General features: G+C 48.7%; 1 protein-coding gene across 1 annotated transcript in view; it reads right to left on the bottom strand.

The window, feature by feature from the left end:
- Positions 1-17,438, bottom strand: part of yeats2 (YEATS domain containing 2) — a 57,586-nt gene that overhangs the window by 18,667 nt on the left and 21,481 nt on the right. The window contains exons 13-16 of the mRNA XM_080503955.1: positions 16,892-16,983; positions 14,883-15,065; positions 13,697-13,925; positions 6,828-6,986 (exon numbers count right to left, since the gene is read on the bottom strand). Coding sequence (XP_080360081.1) covers positions 6,828-6,986; positions 13,697-13,925; positions 14,883-15,065; positions 16,892-16,983 — 663 coding nt within the window. The remainder of the gene's footprint in view (positions 1-6,827; positions 6,987-13,696; positions 13,926-14,882; positions 15,066-16,891; positions 16,984-17,438) is intronic.

Below are 17,438 nucleotides of genomic sequence, written 5' to 3'. Positions count from 1 at the left end.
GTGTTCTAGCCTCTGTAACAGGATGTTCTGATCAATAGTATGAAAAGCAGCACTGAGATCTAGCAGGACCAGAACAGAGACCAGGTCTTTGTCTGAAGAGAAGATCATTAGTAACGTTGACCAGAGTCTCTGTGCTATGAGGAACTCTAAAACCTACTGGAAAGACTCGTAAGTGATTTTTGCTGAAATGGTCACAAAGCTGACTTGAAACCAATTTTTCTAAGATTTTAGAAATAAAGGGAAGGTTGGATGTTGGTCTGTAATTTACTAAGACTCCTGGGTCAAGGTGTGTTTTTAACAAGAGGTTTAACACCAGCAACCTTAAAGGCTTGTGGCACATAACCTGTTATTAGAGATAAGTTGATCTGATCTAGTATTGATGTACTAATCACAGGTAAAATATCTTTAAACAGTCTAGTGGGTATTGGGTCTCGTCAGCAAGTTATTGGTTTAGATGAAGCCACGATTGAGTAGAACTCCAGGACTTCTATAGAGTGAAGCTGGATCACTGGAAGTCAGGCTCCACTAATGAATCTAAAGATGTGGTTGGTTGATCTGCGACTGCACTGGGCAGTGGGTCTTTAATTTTATCACTACATCTCTATAGAATTTTGTTATTAAAAACATTTACAAAGTCATTACTGCTCAGAGTTAAAGGGATATGAGGTTCGACAGAACTGTGACTTTTTGTTAGTCTGGCTATAGTATTGAAGAGAATTCTAGGATTGTTCTTGTTTTCTGCTATTAAGGAGGAATCGTAGGCATTTCCTGTTTTATGAAGGGATTTTTTATAGACGAACAAACTTTCTCTCCAGGTTGTTCTAAATACTTCTAACTGAGTTAAGAACCATTTCTTCTCTAGTTTTCATGCTGATTTCATTAGAGTTCAGATGATCATTATACCATGGAGCCATCCTCCTCTGACTTGTTGCTTTTATCTTCAAGGTGCAACACAATCAAGTGTGGGGCGAAGTAAGGCTGCTGGTCCATCTACAACCAAGTCAACCTGAGTAGGGCTGAAGGTGTGGCAGCTGTTTACTGCTGGTCCATCTACAACCAAGTCAACCTGAGTAGGGCTGAAGGTGTGGCAGCTGTTTACTGCTGGTCCATCTACAACCACTCAACCTGAGTAGGGCTGAAGGTGTGGCAGCTGTTTACTGCTGGTCCATCTACAACCACTCAACCTGAGTAGGGCTGAAGGTGTGGCAGCTGTTTACTGCTGGTCCATCTACAACCACTCAACCTGAGTAGGGCTGAAGGTGTGGCAGCTGTTTACTGCTGGTCCATCTACAACCACTCAACCTGAGTAGGGCTGAAGGTGTGGCAGCTGTTTACTGCTGGATCCACGATGGTATTGAAGTCAGTATTGGTGGAGAACTTCCCTGAATTAGTTCCAACATTGTCTGATAGATATCTCTTATATTTCAGTTTGTTTTCAGGGGCTATAAAGCCAGTTAATGTACATTTAAATGATATGAGGAAGTGACCTGACAACAGAAGGTTGTAGGGAAAAACCATTAATTGATCAATGTCAATACTGTAAGTGAGAACAAGATCAAGTGTGTGATTAAGATAATGAGTGGGTTCATTCACCTTCTGTGAAAATCCACTTGTGTCCAGTAATGAGCTAAATGCCATGTTGAGGCTGTCATTGTCAACATCTACATGAATATTAAAGTGTCCCACTATGATGACTTTATCTGAGCTCAGTACTAAAGTAGAGAGAAAGTCTGAGAGTTCAGACAGAAATTCAGAGTATGGTCCAGGAGGACGTCCACTATGACAAGTAGAACTGGCTGCTGGGTTTTTCAGTCACAATGCAGAAGATTTAGAGTGAGACATTAAAGATTCCTGGTTAGTTTTAGGTCTGTGATCGATAAGAAGACTGGAGTTATAAATAGATGCTCCTCCTCCTCCTCCTCCTCCTCCTCCAGTTTCTCCAGGAAGATGGTGATTAACATGATGGGAGGAGTTTCTTCATTGAGGCTGAGATATTCTTCTCTTTTTAACCAGGTTTCAGTGAGGGGCAATACATCAATTTGTGATCTGTTATTAAATCACTTATAAGTAAAGAGTTAGATGATAGTGAAGGAATATTTAACAGTTCACATTTGATTGTTGTGGGATTTTGTTTACTAATAGGAGCAGTTTTGATTTTTCTCAGAGTCCCATGTTCAACTCCTCTCCTGTGGGATTCATCTTGTCTTTGGTAAAATGTCGTGGAACACAAACAGTCTCCACATGAAAGATTTGGATGTTGGAGGGTGAGGAGACAGCAGGAAGAGAGTTTAGTTTTGAGAACACAGATGGTGAGGATGTACTTGACAGAGGAGAACAGTAGGGGGTGCTGCTGCTGCCAACAGCAGCCTGAGGAGTCAATGAGTAAGGACACCGAATCTCCTATTACTAATGTTGTTGGAGAGAAGAGAGGATGAGGAGCAGCTGGTGGATGAAGATGAGGAGATGACCAGGGAGGCTTCCTGCAGGAGTCTACGACGAGAAGTGGAGGTCTTCTGATGAGAAGAGGGTCGCTGGTCTGGATGTCCAGGGGAGACGGAAGCTGCTCCAGTGCTGTTACTCTCTGATGATGAAGAAGATGCAGCTGCTGCAGGCGCAGGAGGAGGGAGGTCCAGTAGGAAGCTGCAGGAGGAGGGAGGTCCAGGTGGGAAGCTACAGGAGGAGGGAGGTCCAGTAGGAAGCTGCAGGAGGAAGGAGGTCCAGGTAGGAAGCTACAGGAGGAGGGAGGTCCAGGTAGGAAGCTACAGGAGGAGGGAGGTCCAGGTGGGAAGCTACAGGAGGAGGGAGGTCCAGTAGGAAGCTGCAGGAGGAAGGAGGTCCAGGTAGGAAGCTACAGGAGGAGGGAGGTCCAGACGGGAAGGTACAGGAGGAGGGAGATCCAGTAGGAAGCTGCAGGAGGAGGGAGTCCAGTAGGAAGCTGCAGGAGGAGGGAGGTCCAGACGGGAAGGTACAGGAGGAGGGAGGTCCAGTAGGAAGCTGCAGGAGGAGGGAGTCCAGTAGGAAGCTGCAGGAGGAGGGAGTCCAGTAGGAAGCTGCAGGAGGAGGGAGGTCCAGACAGGAAGCTACAGGAGGAGGGAGGTCCAGACAGGAAGCTACAGGAGGAGGGAGATCCAGACAGGAAGCTACAGGAGGAGGGAGGTCCAGGTGGGAAGCTACAGGAGGAGGGAGGTCCAGACGGGAAGCTACAGGAGGAGGGAGGTCCAGGAGGGAAGCTACAGGAGGAGGGAGGTCCAGACGGGAAGCTGCAGGAGGAGGGAGGTCCAGACGGGAAGCTACAGGAGGAGGGAGGTCCAGACGGGAAGCTACAGGAGGAGGGAGGTCCAGGAGGGAAGCTACAGGAGGAGGGAGGTCCAGACAGGAAGCTACAGGAGGAGGGAGGTCCAGACAGGAAGCTACAGGAGGAGGGAGGTCCAGACAGGAAGCTACAGGAGGAGGGAGGTCCAGACAGGAAGCTGCAGGAGGAGGGAGGTCCAGACAGGAAGCTACAGGAGGAGGGAGGTCCAGGCGGGAAGCTACAGGAGGAGGGAGGTCCAGACAGGAAGCTGCAGGAGGAGGGAGGTCCAGACGGGAAGCTACAGGAGGAGGGAGGTCCAGACAGGAAGCTACAGGAGGAGGGAGGTCCAGACAGGAAGCTACAGGAGGAGGGAGGTCCAGTAGGAAGCTACAGGAGGAGGGAGGTCCAGTAGGAAGTTACAGGAGGAGGGAGGTCCAGACAGGAAGCTGCAGGAGGAGGGAGGTCCAGACAGGAAACTGCAGGAGGAGGGAGGTCCAGACAGGAAGCTACAGGAGGAGGGAGATCCAGACAGGAAGCTACAGGAGGAGGGAGGTCCAGACGGGAAGCTGCAGGAGGAGGGAGGTCCAGTAGGAAGCTGCAGGAGGAGGGAGGTCCAGACAGGAAGCTACAGGAGGAGGGAGGTCCAGACGGGAAGCTACAGGAGGAGGGAGGTCCAGACAGGAAGCTACAGGAGGAGGGAGGTCCAGTAGGAAGCTGCAGGAGGAGGAAGGTCCAGTAGGAAGCTACAGGAGGAGGGAGGTCCAGTAGGAAGCTACAGGAGGAGGGAGGTCCAGACAGGAAGCTACAGGAGGAGGGAGGTCCAGTAGGAAGCTGCAGGAGGAGGGAGGTCCAGACAGGAAGCTACAGGAGGAGGGAGGTCCAGACGGGAAGCTACAGGAGGAGGGAGGTCCAGACAGGAAGCTACAGGAGGAGGGAGGTCCAGTAGGAAGCTGCAGGAGGAGGAAGGTCCAGTAGGAAGCTACAGGAGGAGGGAGGTCCAGTAGGAAGCTACAGGAGGAGGGAGGTCCAGACAGGAAGCTACAGGAGGAGGGAGGTCCAGTAGGAAGCTGCAGGAGGAGGGAGGTCCAGATGGGAAGCTGCAGGAGGAGGAAGGTCCAGTAGGAAGCTACAGGAGGAGGGAGGTCCAGTAGGAAGCTACAGGAGGAGGGAGGTCCAGACAGGAAGCTACAGGAGGAGGGAGGTCCAGACAGGAAGCTGCAGGAGGAGGGAGGTCCAGTAGGAAGCTACAGGAGGAGGGAGGTCCAGTAGGAAGCTACAGGAGGAGGGAGGTCCAGACAGGAAGCTACAGGAGGAGGGAGGTCCAGTAGGAAGCTGCAGGAGGAGGGAGGTCCAGACAGGAAGCTACAGGAGGAGGGAGGTCCAGTAGGAAGCTGCAGGAGGAGGAAGGTCCAGTAGGAAGCTACAGGAGGAGGGAGGTCCAGTAGGAAGCTACAGGAGGAGGGAGGTCCAGACAGGAAGCTACAGGAGGAGGGAGGTCCAGTAGGAAGCTGCAGGAGGAGGGAGGTCCAGATGGGAAGCTGCAGGAGGAGGAAGGTCCAGTAGGAAGCTACAGGAGGAGGGAGGTCCAGTAGGAAGCTACAGGAGGAGGGAGGTCCAGACAGGAAGCTACAGGAGGAGGGAGGTCCAGACAGGAAGCTGCAGGAGGAGGGAGGTCCAGTAGGAAGCTACAGGAGGAGGGAGGTCCAGACAGGAAGCTGCAGGAGGAGGGAGGTCCAGTAGGAAGCTGCAGGAGGAGGGAGGTTCAGACGGGAAGCTGCAGGAGGAGGAAGGTCCAGTAGGAAGCTACAGGAGGAGGGAGGTCCAGTAGGAAGCTACAGGAGGAGGGAGGTCCAGACAGGAAGCTACAGGAGGAGGGAGGTCCAGACAGGAAGCTACAGGAGGAGGGAGATCCAGACAGGAAGCTACAGGAGGAGGGAGGTCCAGTAGGAAGCTACAGGAGGAGGGAGGTCCAGACAGGAAGCTACAGGAGGAGGGAGGTCCAGACAGGAAGCTACAGGAGGAGGGAGGTCCAGACAGGAAGCTACAGGAGGAGGGAGATCCAGACAGGAAGCTACAGGAGGAGGGAGGTCCAGCAGGAAGTCACGGGGTCAGCAGCAGTAGCAACAGCATCAGCCAGGTGAACTGGATCATCACTGGCCAGTGGAACATAAAAGATGGACAAGCTGAGTCCTGGAGGTGAGACCGCTGCACCTGAGCGTCTCTTTACACCACCTCTGACCATGGCGGCTGATGGCTGGGGGTGGAGCAGGAGGAAGACCATGGCTGGGGGTGGAGCAGGAGAAAGACCATGGCTGGGGGTGGAGCAGGAGGAAGACCATGGCTGGGGGTGGAGCAGGAAGAAGACCATGGCTGGGGGTGGAGCAGGAAGAAGACCATGGCTGGGGGTGGAGCAGGAGGAAGTGAGTGAGGACAGGAGGCAGGATCCCACCAACTGTGTCCTGAAGGTCCTGGAAGGTGGTGGTGTTGAACGAGGCCAGATGTTTGGACTGGTCCTCCATGAAGCGAAACAACATGCTGTTTTTCTTCTCCAGGTCCCTGGAGAGACGTCCAATGTCCTCTTTGAGGTCAGTGATCGTCTTATTAGCAGTTTGGAGTGAAATCTAGTCCTCAGAAGACGTGGTCTATTTGAAAGGTGCCTTATAGCAGTAAAGAAAGTAATGAAAGAAGAACAATGGTAGAAAAGGAGAGAACTGGTCGGGGATACAGAGCTGAAGGTGAAGAACCTTCCAGGTTTACAACCTCATCCTGCCTGTTCAGGCAAAGGCTCTGCACCTCCAGTCTGATACAACGAGTCCAGACAATCAGATCAATCCAGAAAAGTCTGATGAGTCTAGAAAGATCCGATGAATCCAGAAGAAAAAGAATGCTCTTGTCTGTTTCTAAGATAAGCTTTGAAATGAACACAAAAGATTTTTCAGTAAGAAAGAGCAAGGCAAACAAACCCAGCAGCATGTGTTTGCTGCTCTGCTTCCCATCAATGAACCAGAGACATTCAGAATAGGTGAACCAGCTTGGTAGGATGAAAACCAGGGTTTAATCCCTGATGTTACCGTGGGAAGAGACAATCCACAGTCCTTGTATAGGCCCCAGGACTCTGGAGAACAACTACAGTCAGAAACAATACACAGCAGTTTCACCACTAAATATTTACCTTTTTTAAGTGGATCCACTCAAACGGTCTGTTTTGGTTTTTTTAAATCAACCTATCAAAGCTTGAGAAAGCTTTATTTGGGCTACAACATTAATTATGTGTACAAACTTGAGCTTAGCCAAATAAAATACAATTAATTATTTTGTAATGAACTGGAAAATGTGAATATCTTACAAGGAAAGCATCAACATCAGCAGGTCTATATTGAAGAAACGGTTTGGCACCTGATGTCAACAAGGATGACGACATCTGAAGCAAATCCTAATCCTAGTACATGTTCAACAGTCAACTCTCCAAAATGTGAGTTCAATATGTCAAGTGTGTGATAAACAGAGTAAAGAAAAGAGGACAGAGATTTGTCACCTGCACTTGAGGCACGGAGGATGGCTCCCTGTGGGATGAGCAGCAGCTTCCCCTTCCCTGACGGGTTCTTACTGTTGGTGGTCAGGTACAGTTTGGTGCCTGGAGGCAGGTTGGCCAGGTTGGCCAGGTTGTTGGCCGGCAGCTGAAGAGTGGCCATCACTGAAAGTACAGAGAGGAGGGTCAGTGAGGAGGTTAGGATACACAACCACATATAGAAGCAAAATAATATTCAGCCCACAACTGTCCATGGTGGCATGAAGAGACTTCTTAAACTGCCAGCTGCCGTTTAGTCCTCATGTTTCAAGTGTGCATTTTATCACACTGCGATTTACCTTATGGTATGTTTGTCATTTGCACATTTGCCAAATTGCAGAAATTATATAAATTAAAATATGCTCAGAAAGGATCTTTGGTCAAATTGTCTTAATGTTTTTCTGTTGGGGCTGTTTTACATTGGGAAACGTTTTGGTTGCACTGTTCAGAGACGTGCAACTTAAACTCAAAAATCAATGCACAAAAGAATTGTGATATTATCGTGAACTCATTTTTGCCATATCGCCCACCCGTACCTACCTTCAAACAAGACTGATAGTTTGTCAATTAGTTATTTCTGAATTGATGGTGTTTTATGGATATTAATGAATAAATAACACATTTATTGATATGAATACTTTTTAATCAGTAAATTATTTAGTTTCAAATATTTTTATTGAAAGTAACAAGTAAATATACAGATTCTCAATCATCGACTATTGAGTGACTGAAAAATGCAACGCGTCTTTGAGTGTCCAGAGAGGTGGCATTCACATTCGAAACATCACTATTATTAGGACATTGTGTACTGTGCTTAATTTTTTCTTTTTATACACGTACAAAAACAAAGGAACGTATGTGGAAAAAATAGGGGGTATCCAGCCCACCCAAGCACCCCTTGACTGCACAATTCAGACGTCTCCAAGATAGGAGTCAATGGTAGCCAAATCTTTTCAAATTCAATCACATTACTGTACATAGCATATCTTATTGATGACACACAGCTGTGTGTCATCAGGAGACACTGCAACACACAGCTGTGTGTCATCAGGAGACATATACAGCTGTGTCATCAGGAGACACATACAGCTGTGTGTCATCAGGAGACATATACAGCTGTGTCATCAGGAGACATATACAGCTGTGTCATCAGGAGACACTGTCACATACAACTGTGTGTCATCAGGAGACATATACAGCTGTGTCATCAGGAGACACTGTCACATACAACTGTGTGTCATCAGGAGACACATACAGCTGTGTCATCAGGAGACACTGTCACATACAACTGTGTGTCATCAGGAGACACATACAGTTGTGTGTCATCAGGAGACACATACAGTTGTGTGTCATCAGGAGACACATACAGTTGGGTGTCATCAGGAGACACTATCACATATAGCTGTGTGTCATCAGGAGACACTGTCACATACAGCTGTGTGTCATCAAGAGACACATACAGTTGTGCGTCATCAAGAGACACATACAGTTGTGTGTCATCAGGAGACACATACAGTTGGGTGTCATCAGGAGACACTACCAAATACAGTTGTGTGTCATCAGGAGACACTGTCACATACAGTTGTGTGTCATCAGGAGACACACAGTTGTGTGTCATCAGGAGACACATACAGCTGTGTGTCATCATGAGACACATACAGCTGTGTGTCATCATGAGACACATACAGCTGTGTGTCATCAGCAGACACATACAGCTGTGTGTCATCAGGAGACACATACAGCTGTGTGTCATCAGGAGACACATACAGCTGTGTGTCATCATGAGACACATACAGTTGTGTGTCATCAGGAGACACTGTCACATACAGCTGTGTGTCATCAGGAGACACTGTCACAGACAGTTGTGTGTCATCAGGAGACACCGTCACATACAGCTGTGTGTCATCAGGAGACACATACAGCTGTGTGTCATCAGGAGACACATACAGCTGTGTGTCATCAGGAGACACATACAGCTGTGTGTCATCATGAGACACATACAGTTGTGTGTCATCAGGAGACACTGTCACATACAGCTGTGTGTCATCAGGAGACACTGTCACATACAGTTGTGTGTCATCAGGAGACACTGTCACATACAGCTGTGTGTCATCAGGAGACATATACAGCTGTGTGTCATCAGGAGATACATACAGCTGTGTGTCATCAGGAGACACTGTCACATACAGCTGTGTGTCATCAGGAGACACATACAGTTGTGTCATCAGGAGACACTGTCACATACAACTGTGTGTCATCAGGAGACGTATACAGCTGTGTGTCATCAAGAGACACTGTCACATACAGATGCGTGTCATCAGGAGACACATACAGTTGTGTGTCATCAGGAGACACATACAGCTGTGTGTCATCATGAGACATATACAGCTGTGTGTCATCAGGAGACACTGTCACATACAGTTGTGTGTCATCAGGAGACACTGTCACATACAGCTGTGTGTCATCAGGAGACACTGTCACATACAGCTGTGTGTCATCAGGGGACACTGTCACATACAGTTGTGTGTCATCAGGAGACACTGTCACATACAGTTGTGTGTCATCATGAGACATATACAGCTGTGTGTCATCAGGAGACACTGTCACATACAGCTGTGTGTCATCAGGAGGCACATACAGCTGTGTGTCATCAGGAGACACATACAGCTGTGTGTCATCAGGAGACACATACAGCTGTGTGTCATCATGAGACATATACAGCTTTGTGTCATCATGCGACACATACAGCTGTGTGTCATCAGGAGACACTGTCACATACAGTTGTGTGTCATCATGCGACACTGTCACATACAGCTGTGTGTCATCAGGAGACACTGTCACATACAGTTGTGTGTCATCAGGAGACACTGTCACATACAGCTGTGTGTCATCAGGAGACATATACAGCTGTGTGTCATCAGGAGACACTGTCACATACAGCTGTGTGTCATCAGGAGACACTGTCACATACAGCTGTGTGTCATCAGGAGACACTGTCACATACAGCTGTGTGTCATCAGGAGACACTGTCACATACAGCTGTGTGTCATCAGGAGACACTGTCACATACAGTTGTGTGTCATCAGGAGACACTGTCACATACAGCTGTGTGTCATCAGGAGACACTGTCACATACAGCTGTGTGTCATCAGGAGACATATACAGCTGTGTGTCATCATGAGATACATACAGCTGTGTGTCATCAGGAGACACTGTCACATACAGTTGTGTATCATCAGGAGACACATACAGTTGTGTCATCAGGAGACACTGTCACATACAGTTGTGTGTCATCAGGAGACACATACAGTTGTGTGTCATCAGGAGACACGGTCACATACAGTTGTGTGTCATCAGGAGACACATATAGCTGTGTGTCATCAGGAGACACTGTCACATACAGCTGTGTGTCGTTAGGAGACACTGTCACATACAGTTGTGTGTCATCAGGAGACACTGTCACATACAGCTGTGTGTCATTAGGAGACACTGTCACATACAGTTGTGTGTCATCAGGAGACACATACAGTTGTGTGTCATCAGGAGACACATACAGCTGTGTGTCATCAGGAGACACTGTCACATACAGTTGTGTGTCATCAGGAGACACTGTCACATACAGTTGTGTGTCATCAGGAGACACATACAGCTGTGTGTCATCAGGAGACACTGTCACATACAGTTGTGTGTCATCAGGAGACACTGTCACATACAGTTGTGTGTCATCAGGAGACACTGTCACATACAGTTGTGTATCATCAGGAGACACATACAGCTGTGTGTCATCAGGAGACACTGTCACATACAGTTGTGTGTCATCAGGAGACACTGTCACATACAGTTGTGTGTCATCAGGAGACACATACAGCTGTGTGTCATCAGGAGACACTGTCACATACAGTTGTGTGTCATCAGGAGACACTGTCACATACAGCTGTGTGTCATTAGGAGACACTGTCACATACAGTTGTGTGTCATCAGGAGACACATACAGTTGTGTGTCATCAGGAGACACTGTCACATACAGTTGTGTGTCATCAGGAGACACATACAGTTGTGTCATCAGGAGACACTGTCACATACAGCTGTGTGTCATTAGGAGACACATACAGTTGTGTCATCAGGAGACACTGTCACATACAGCTGTGTGTCGTTAGGAGACACTGTCACATACAGTTGTGTGTCATCAGGAGACACTGTCACATACAGCTGTGTGTCATTAGGAGACACTGTCACATACAGTTGTGTGTCATCAGGAGACACATACAGTTGTGTGTCATCAGGAGACACATACAGCTGTGTGTCATCAGGAGACACTGTCACATACAGTTGTGTGTCATCAGGAGACACTGTCACATACAGTTGTGTGTCATCAGGAGACACATACAGCTGTGTGTCATCAGGAGACACTGTCACATACAGTTGTGTGTCATCAGGAGACACTGTCACATACAGTTGTGTGTCATCAGGAGACACTGTCACATACAGTTGTGTATCATCAGGAGACACATACAGCTGTGTGTCATCAGGAGACACTGTCACATACAGTTGTGTGTCATCAGGAGACACTGTCACATACAGTTGTGTGTCATCAGGAGACACATACAGCTGTGTGTCATCAGGAGACACTGTCACATACAGTTGTGTGTCATCAGGAGACACTGTCACATACAGCTGTGTGTCATTAGGAGACACTGTCACATACAGTTGTGTGTCATCAGGAGACACATACAGTTGTGTGTCATCAGGAGACACTGTCACATACAGTTGTGTGTCATCAGGAGACACATACAGTTGTGTCATCAGGAGACACTGTCACATACAGCTGTGTGTCATTAGGAGACACATACAGTTGTGTCATCAGGAGACACTGTCACATACAGCTGTGTGTCGTTAGGAGACACTGTCACATACAGTTGTGTGTCATCAGGAGACACTGTCACATACAGCTGTGTGTCATTAGGAGACACTGTCACATACAGTTGTGTGTCATCAGGAGACACATACAGTTGTGTGTCATCAGGAGACACATACAGCTGTGTGTCATCAGGAGACACTGTCACATACAGTTGTGTGTCATCAGGAGACACTGTCACATACAGTTGTGTGTCATCAGGAGACACATACAGCTGTGTGTCATCAGGAGACACTGTCACATACAGTTGTGTGTCATCAGGAGACACTGTCACATACAGTTGTGTGTCATCAGGAGACACTGTCACATACAGTTGTGTATCATCAGGAGACACATACAGCTGTGTGTCATCAGGAGACACTGTCACATACAGTTGTGTGTCATCAGGAGACACTGTCACATACAGTTGTGTGTCATCAGGAGACACATACAGCTGTGTGTCATCAGGAGACACTGTCACATACAGTTGTGTGTCATCAGGAGACACTGTCACATACAGCTGTGTGTCATTAGGAGACACTGTCACATACAGTTGTGTGTCATCAGGAGACACATACAGTTGTGTGTCATCAGGAGACACTGTCACATACAGTTGTGTGTCATCAGGAGACACATACAGTTGTGTCATCAGGAGACACTGTCACATACAGCTGTGTGTCATTAGGAGACACTGTCACATACAGTTGTGTGTCATCAGGAGACACATACAGTTGTGTCATCAGGAGACACTGTCACATACAGCTGTGTGTCATCAGGAGACACTGTCACATACAGTTGTGTGTCATCAGGAGACACTGTCACATACAGCTGTGTGTCATTAGGAGACACTGTCACATACAGTTGTGTGTCATCAGGAGACACTGTCACATACAGTTGTGTGTCATCAGGAGACACATACAGTTGTGTCATCAGGAGACACTGTCACATACAGTTGTGTGTCATCAGGAGACACATACAGTTGTGTCATCAGGAGACACTGTCACATACAGTTGTGTCATCAGGAGACACATACAGCTGTGTGTCATCAGGAGACACATACAGTTGTGTCATCAGGAGACACTGTCACATACAGTTGTGTGTCATCAGGAGACACATACAGTTGTGTCATCAGGAGACACTGTCACATACAGTTGTGTGTCATCAGGATACACATACAGTTGTGTCATCAGGAGACACTGTCACATACAGTTGTGTCATCAGGAGACACATACAGCTGTGTGTCATCAGGAGACACTGTCACATACAGCTGTGTGTCAATATATTGGTTTTTGAATTCATTAAGTTTAAGCAATTAATCAATTACTTGAGAAACTGTTAATGAGCAAATGACAGTTTACTAATGGCACAGGAGACGGAGGATGCAGAGAGCCGAGAAGCAAAGTTCCTTCGTAGCTAATCCCTTTGAGTTCAGAAAGTGGCGACTGGGACAGAAAGGCGGTGGACATCTTGATTGGTCCAAAGGAGGAGGTGGACACCTTCCGGTGCACCACCCTCAGTGATCCAGATCGAGAGCGAAGACCCTCTGGGACATGCCAGCCATGCTAGTGGAGTTTAACGTCTCAGAACCCAATGTGAAGGAAGTTCAGGAGGTATAAAGGAGGCCAGAGCGAGCCTTGCCCCAGGCCCAAGGGCAGTTCCCCTTAAAGGTGTACAAGAGTTGGCATACCTTCTCAGAATGCTGTGGAAATTGCTGTGACTGATTTGGTGTTTGACTGCAGCCTTAGAGATACAGCGTCAGTCCAGGCTGTCATCACGAAGCTCAAAGTGTGGTTGTCCACTAGTGACAACCAGCCAAACCACTTACCATGGCTTCTTTCTCACTTTCTTGTTCATTGGTAGTTCGTATCCTCCTTTGTTTGTTTGCCTGTTGTAAGCTGAATAGTAAATGTAAGCTGTGTGTGTGTGTGTGTGTGTCCCTCACCTCCACCCTTGCCGCCTGACCCGCCGGCTGCCTTGCTGGCGGCCTGCTGACTGGAGATGCCCCCGGCTCCACTGACAATGGCTTTAGCGACTCCCTGAGCGAGAACCTGCTTCCCTCCCATCACCTTGGACACGGAGGGGTTACCCTTAGCAACAACAATCTGTCCGCTGCTAATAGCCACTGGCTTGACCGAGGACTGAAGTGCTGAGCTCACAGGAAGGCCCAACATCTGGAAAAAAAGACCCATGGGGAACTCAGGTTACACAAATACACAGTGGAATACATGGCCAACGATCAGCCACAACATTATAACCACTGACGGCCCTGCCACAGCACCTGGAGTGAGTTTGTTTGATCAGTTGTTTGAACTGCTGCAAACATTGGTGTAGGTTCTGATAGAAAGAATGTGTCTCCACAGCCAGAGTCCAGTCAGGATGCCCCCCACGGACCACTGTGCTACACCAACGCCTCCAACAATGGGCTCGTCATTATGAACCGGGCAGAGAAATATAAGAAGACGTTCTGGTCTGATAAAACCCACGTTGAGGTCTGGGTGAACATGACAGCTGGAGGCACTATGGGGGGAAAGATGCCCAACACAGGTAGTGGGATACTTTTGGGTCAAGCTCTTCTGGGAAACTGTGGATGCTGCTTTGCACGTAGAGCTTACTTTGGCACCAGCCTAACCATTGTTACAGACCAAGGCCATGCAGCCTTCCATGGAAATGTATTCTCTGATGACAGCGATAAAAGCATATTGCAAATGAAGAACTGATACTAATAACCATACTTTGGTGTTTCATGTATGCCTCTTTGTAGTTCTTTCTGTAACAGAATGAACCAAAACACAGCATAGTAGAGAAATTGTAGGAATTAATGAATATTGATAATGAGAATTAAAATAAAAAAACATTCCTCCAAAAGAAAGTCACATTTTTGCTCAAACATTATTAACAAAGCCTGTTCTCAAGATTTGTAGTCAGTGCTGACCAACAGAAGACATTGTGAAGGGCATCTTTCGATAGAACTAAGCTACAATGGTTCAGGCAATCCTGGAGAAACACAGCAACCAGTGTGAGGTCCACTGGAGGCCCCTGCCTCAGGGCCAAGCTGCTTTCACACCTACCTAGTATGAAGCAGGTGGTAATAATGTTGTGGCTGATTAATGTGTGTCTGGATGCCTGACCTTGCTCGACGTGGCTCCTGTGGCCCCTCCAGCCTGCTTCTGAGCCGACACGGAGATCATGTGACCTCCCTTCACTGCCACAAACTGGTGTGCGGCTGTCGCAACAGGTTGCTGCTGGCTGGTTACCATGGAAACCATCTGCTGCGGTGTAGAAACTTCCCCTGGCTCCTGTTTTATGATGACCTGCTCAAAAACAGAACAACAAGGTGATTGAATGAATATTCAACTTATAATTTAAAAACATACAAATGAACAGTGTGAAAGAAGTTATAAGGGCCTCTAAATTTCCAGGAGTCACAGACAGCAGAGAAGAAATATGAATCATTTTTGAAAAACCAGCATCATCATGTATTCATCCAGAGTCACTGACTGAAGCAGAGCTTTCCAGCTCAGTGAAAACATGTTTGCTCTGTGGAGAAAGGTGGGATGGTGAGCAGGAGGCTGTGGAGAAAGGTGGGATGGTGAGCAGGAGGCTGTGGAGAAAGGTGGGATGGTGAGCAGGAGGCTGTGGAGAAAGGTGGGATGGTGAGCAGGAGGCTGTGGAGAAAGGTGGGATGGTGAGCAGGAGGCTGTGGAGAAAGGTGGGACGGTGAGCAGGAGGCTGTGGAGAAAGGTGGGACGGTGAGCAGGAGGCTGTGGAGAAAGGTGGGACGGTGAGCAGGAGGCTGTGGAGAAAGGTGGGACGGTGAGCAGGAGGCTGTGGAGAAAGGTGGGACGGTGAGCAGGAGGCTGTGGAGAAAGGTGGGATGGTGAGCAGGAGGCTGTGGAGAAAGGTGGGATGGTGAGCTGGAGGCTGTGGAGAAAGGCGGGATGGTGAGCAGGAGGCTGTGGAGAAAGGTGGGACGGTGAGCAGGAGGCTGTGGAGAAAGGCGGGATGGTGAGCAGGAGGCTGTGGAGAAAGGTGGGATGGTGAGCAGGAGGCTGTGGAGAAAGGTGGGACGGTGAGCAGGAGGCTGTGGAGAAAGGTGGGACGGTGAGCAGGAGGCTGTGGAGAAAGGTGGGATGGTGAGCAGGAGGCTGTGGAGAAAGGTGGGATGGTGAGCAGGAGGCTGTGGAGAAAGGTGGGATGGTGAGCAGGAGGCTGTGGAGAAAGGTGGGATGGTGAGCAGGAGGCTGTGGAGAAAGGTGGGATGGTGAGCAGGAGGCTGTGGAGAAAGGTGGGATGGTGAGCAGGAGGCTGTGGAGAAAGGTGGGATGGTGAGCAGGAGGCTGTGGAGAAAGGTGGGATGGTGAGCAGGAGGCTGTGGAGAAAGGTGGGATGGTGAGCAGGAGGCTGTGGAGAAAGGTGGGACGGTGAGCAGGAGGCTGTGGAGAAAGGTGGGACGGTGATGTCCCACTTAGAAAGCTGCCAAAGCACTTACTGCTGTTAATACTAGGAGACAACAGGCACTGCTGCTACAGGGGAGGACAGACAGGGACAGGGATGCAGAGAGGGACAACGGGGGACATGGAGGAACAGTGGGAAAGCAGAGCGGGAGGCAGAAGACAGAGATGGACAGAGAAGGGGCAGGGGGGGCAGAGATAGAGGGGGACAGCGGAGGGCAGAGGAGGACAGAGGGGGTATAGAGTGGGACAGAGGAGGAAAGAAAGGGACAGAGGGGAACGGAGGAGAAAAGGGACAAAGCAAAAGGGGATGTGGGTGCAGAAGAGGATAGAGGGGGAGAGGAGGACAGGGGGCCTAGAGAAGGAGTCAAGAGGACACCGGGGAAAGAGGAGGACAGAGGAAGACACAGAGGACAGATGGGGGACGGCTGGCAAGAAGAGGCTAGAGGGGGTGGTAGAAGTGGACATAAGATGGCAAAGGGGAGGACAGAGGAACAGAGGTGGAGAGAGGGGAGACAGAGGAGGACAGGGAGGAGCGAGAAAGGAATAAGGGGGCAGGCAGATGGAGAGAGGTAAAGAAGAGTACACAGGTGGGCAAATTAGGACAGAGGAGGAGACAGGAGGACAGAGGGGGACAGGGGAGGACAGAGGGGGGCGGGTGGATCAGAAAGTGCTTTACAGCTCACCTTCATCCCCGAGGACAGGAAGGTTCCGGTGTGGACCTTAGGAGCTGGAGAGCGAGCTCCCTGAGCTGCACACTGCTTGAAGGAGGGGCTTCCTGTCAAATCAGGCACAAACACACCGTCTGACATTAGAATCACACACGTCTGTAATCTGCTCACTTCTTCCTGTCAAATCAGGCACAAACACACCGTCTGACATTAGAATCACACGTCTGTAATCTGCTCACTTCTTCCTGTCAAATCAGGCACAAACACACCGTCTGACATTAGAATCACACACGTCTGTAATCTGCTCACTTCTTCCTGTCAAATCAGGCACAAACACACCGTCTGACATTAGAATCACACGTCTGTAATCTGCTCACTTCTTCCTGTCAAATCAGGCACAAACACACCGTCTGACATTAGAATCACACGTCTGTAATCTGCTCACTTCTTCCTGTCAAATCAGGCACAAACACACCGTCTGACATTAGAATCACACGTCTGTAATCTGCTCACTTCTTCCTGTCAAATCAGGCACAAACACACCGACTGACATTAGAATCAC

This window comes from Blennius ocellaris (assembly GCF_963422515.1).
Source record: "Blennius ocellaris genome assembly, chromosome: 10".
NCBI classification, from domain to species: domain Eukaryota; kingdom Metazoa; phylum Chordata; class Actinopteri; order Blenniiformes; family Blenniidae; genus Blennius; species Blennius ocellaris.
The sequence above is the reverse complement of the archived record's forward strand: the minus strand, read 5'-3'. Positions and strand labels throughout refer to the sequence as shown.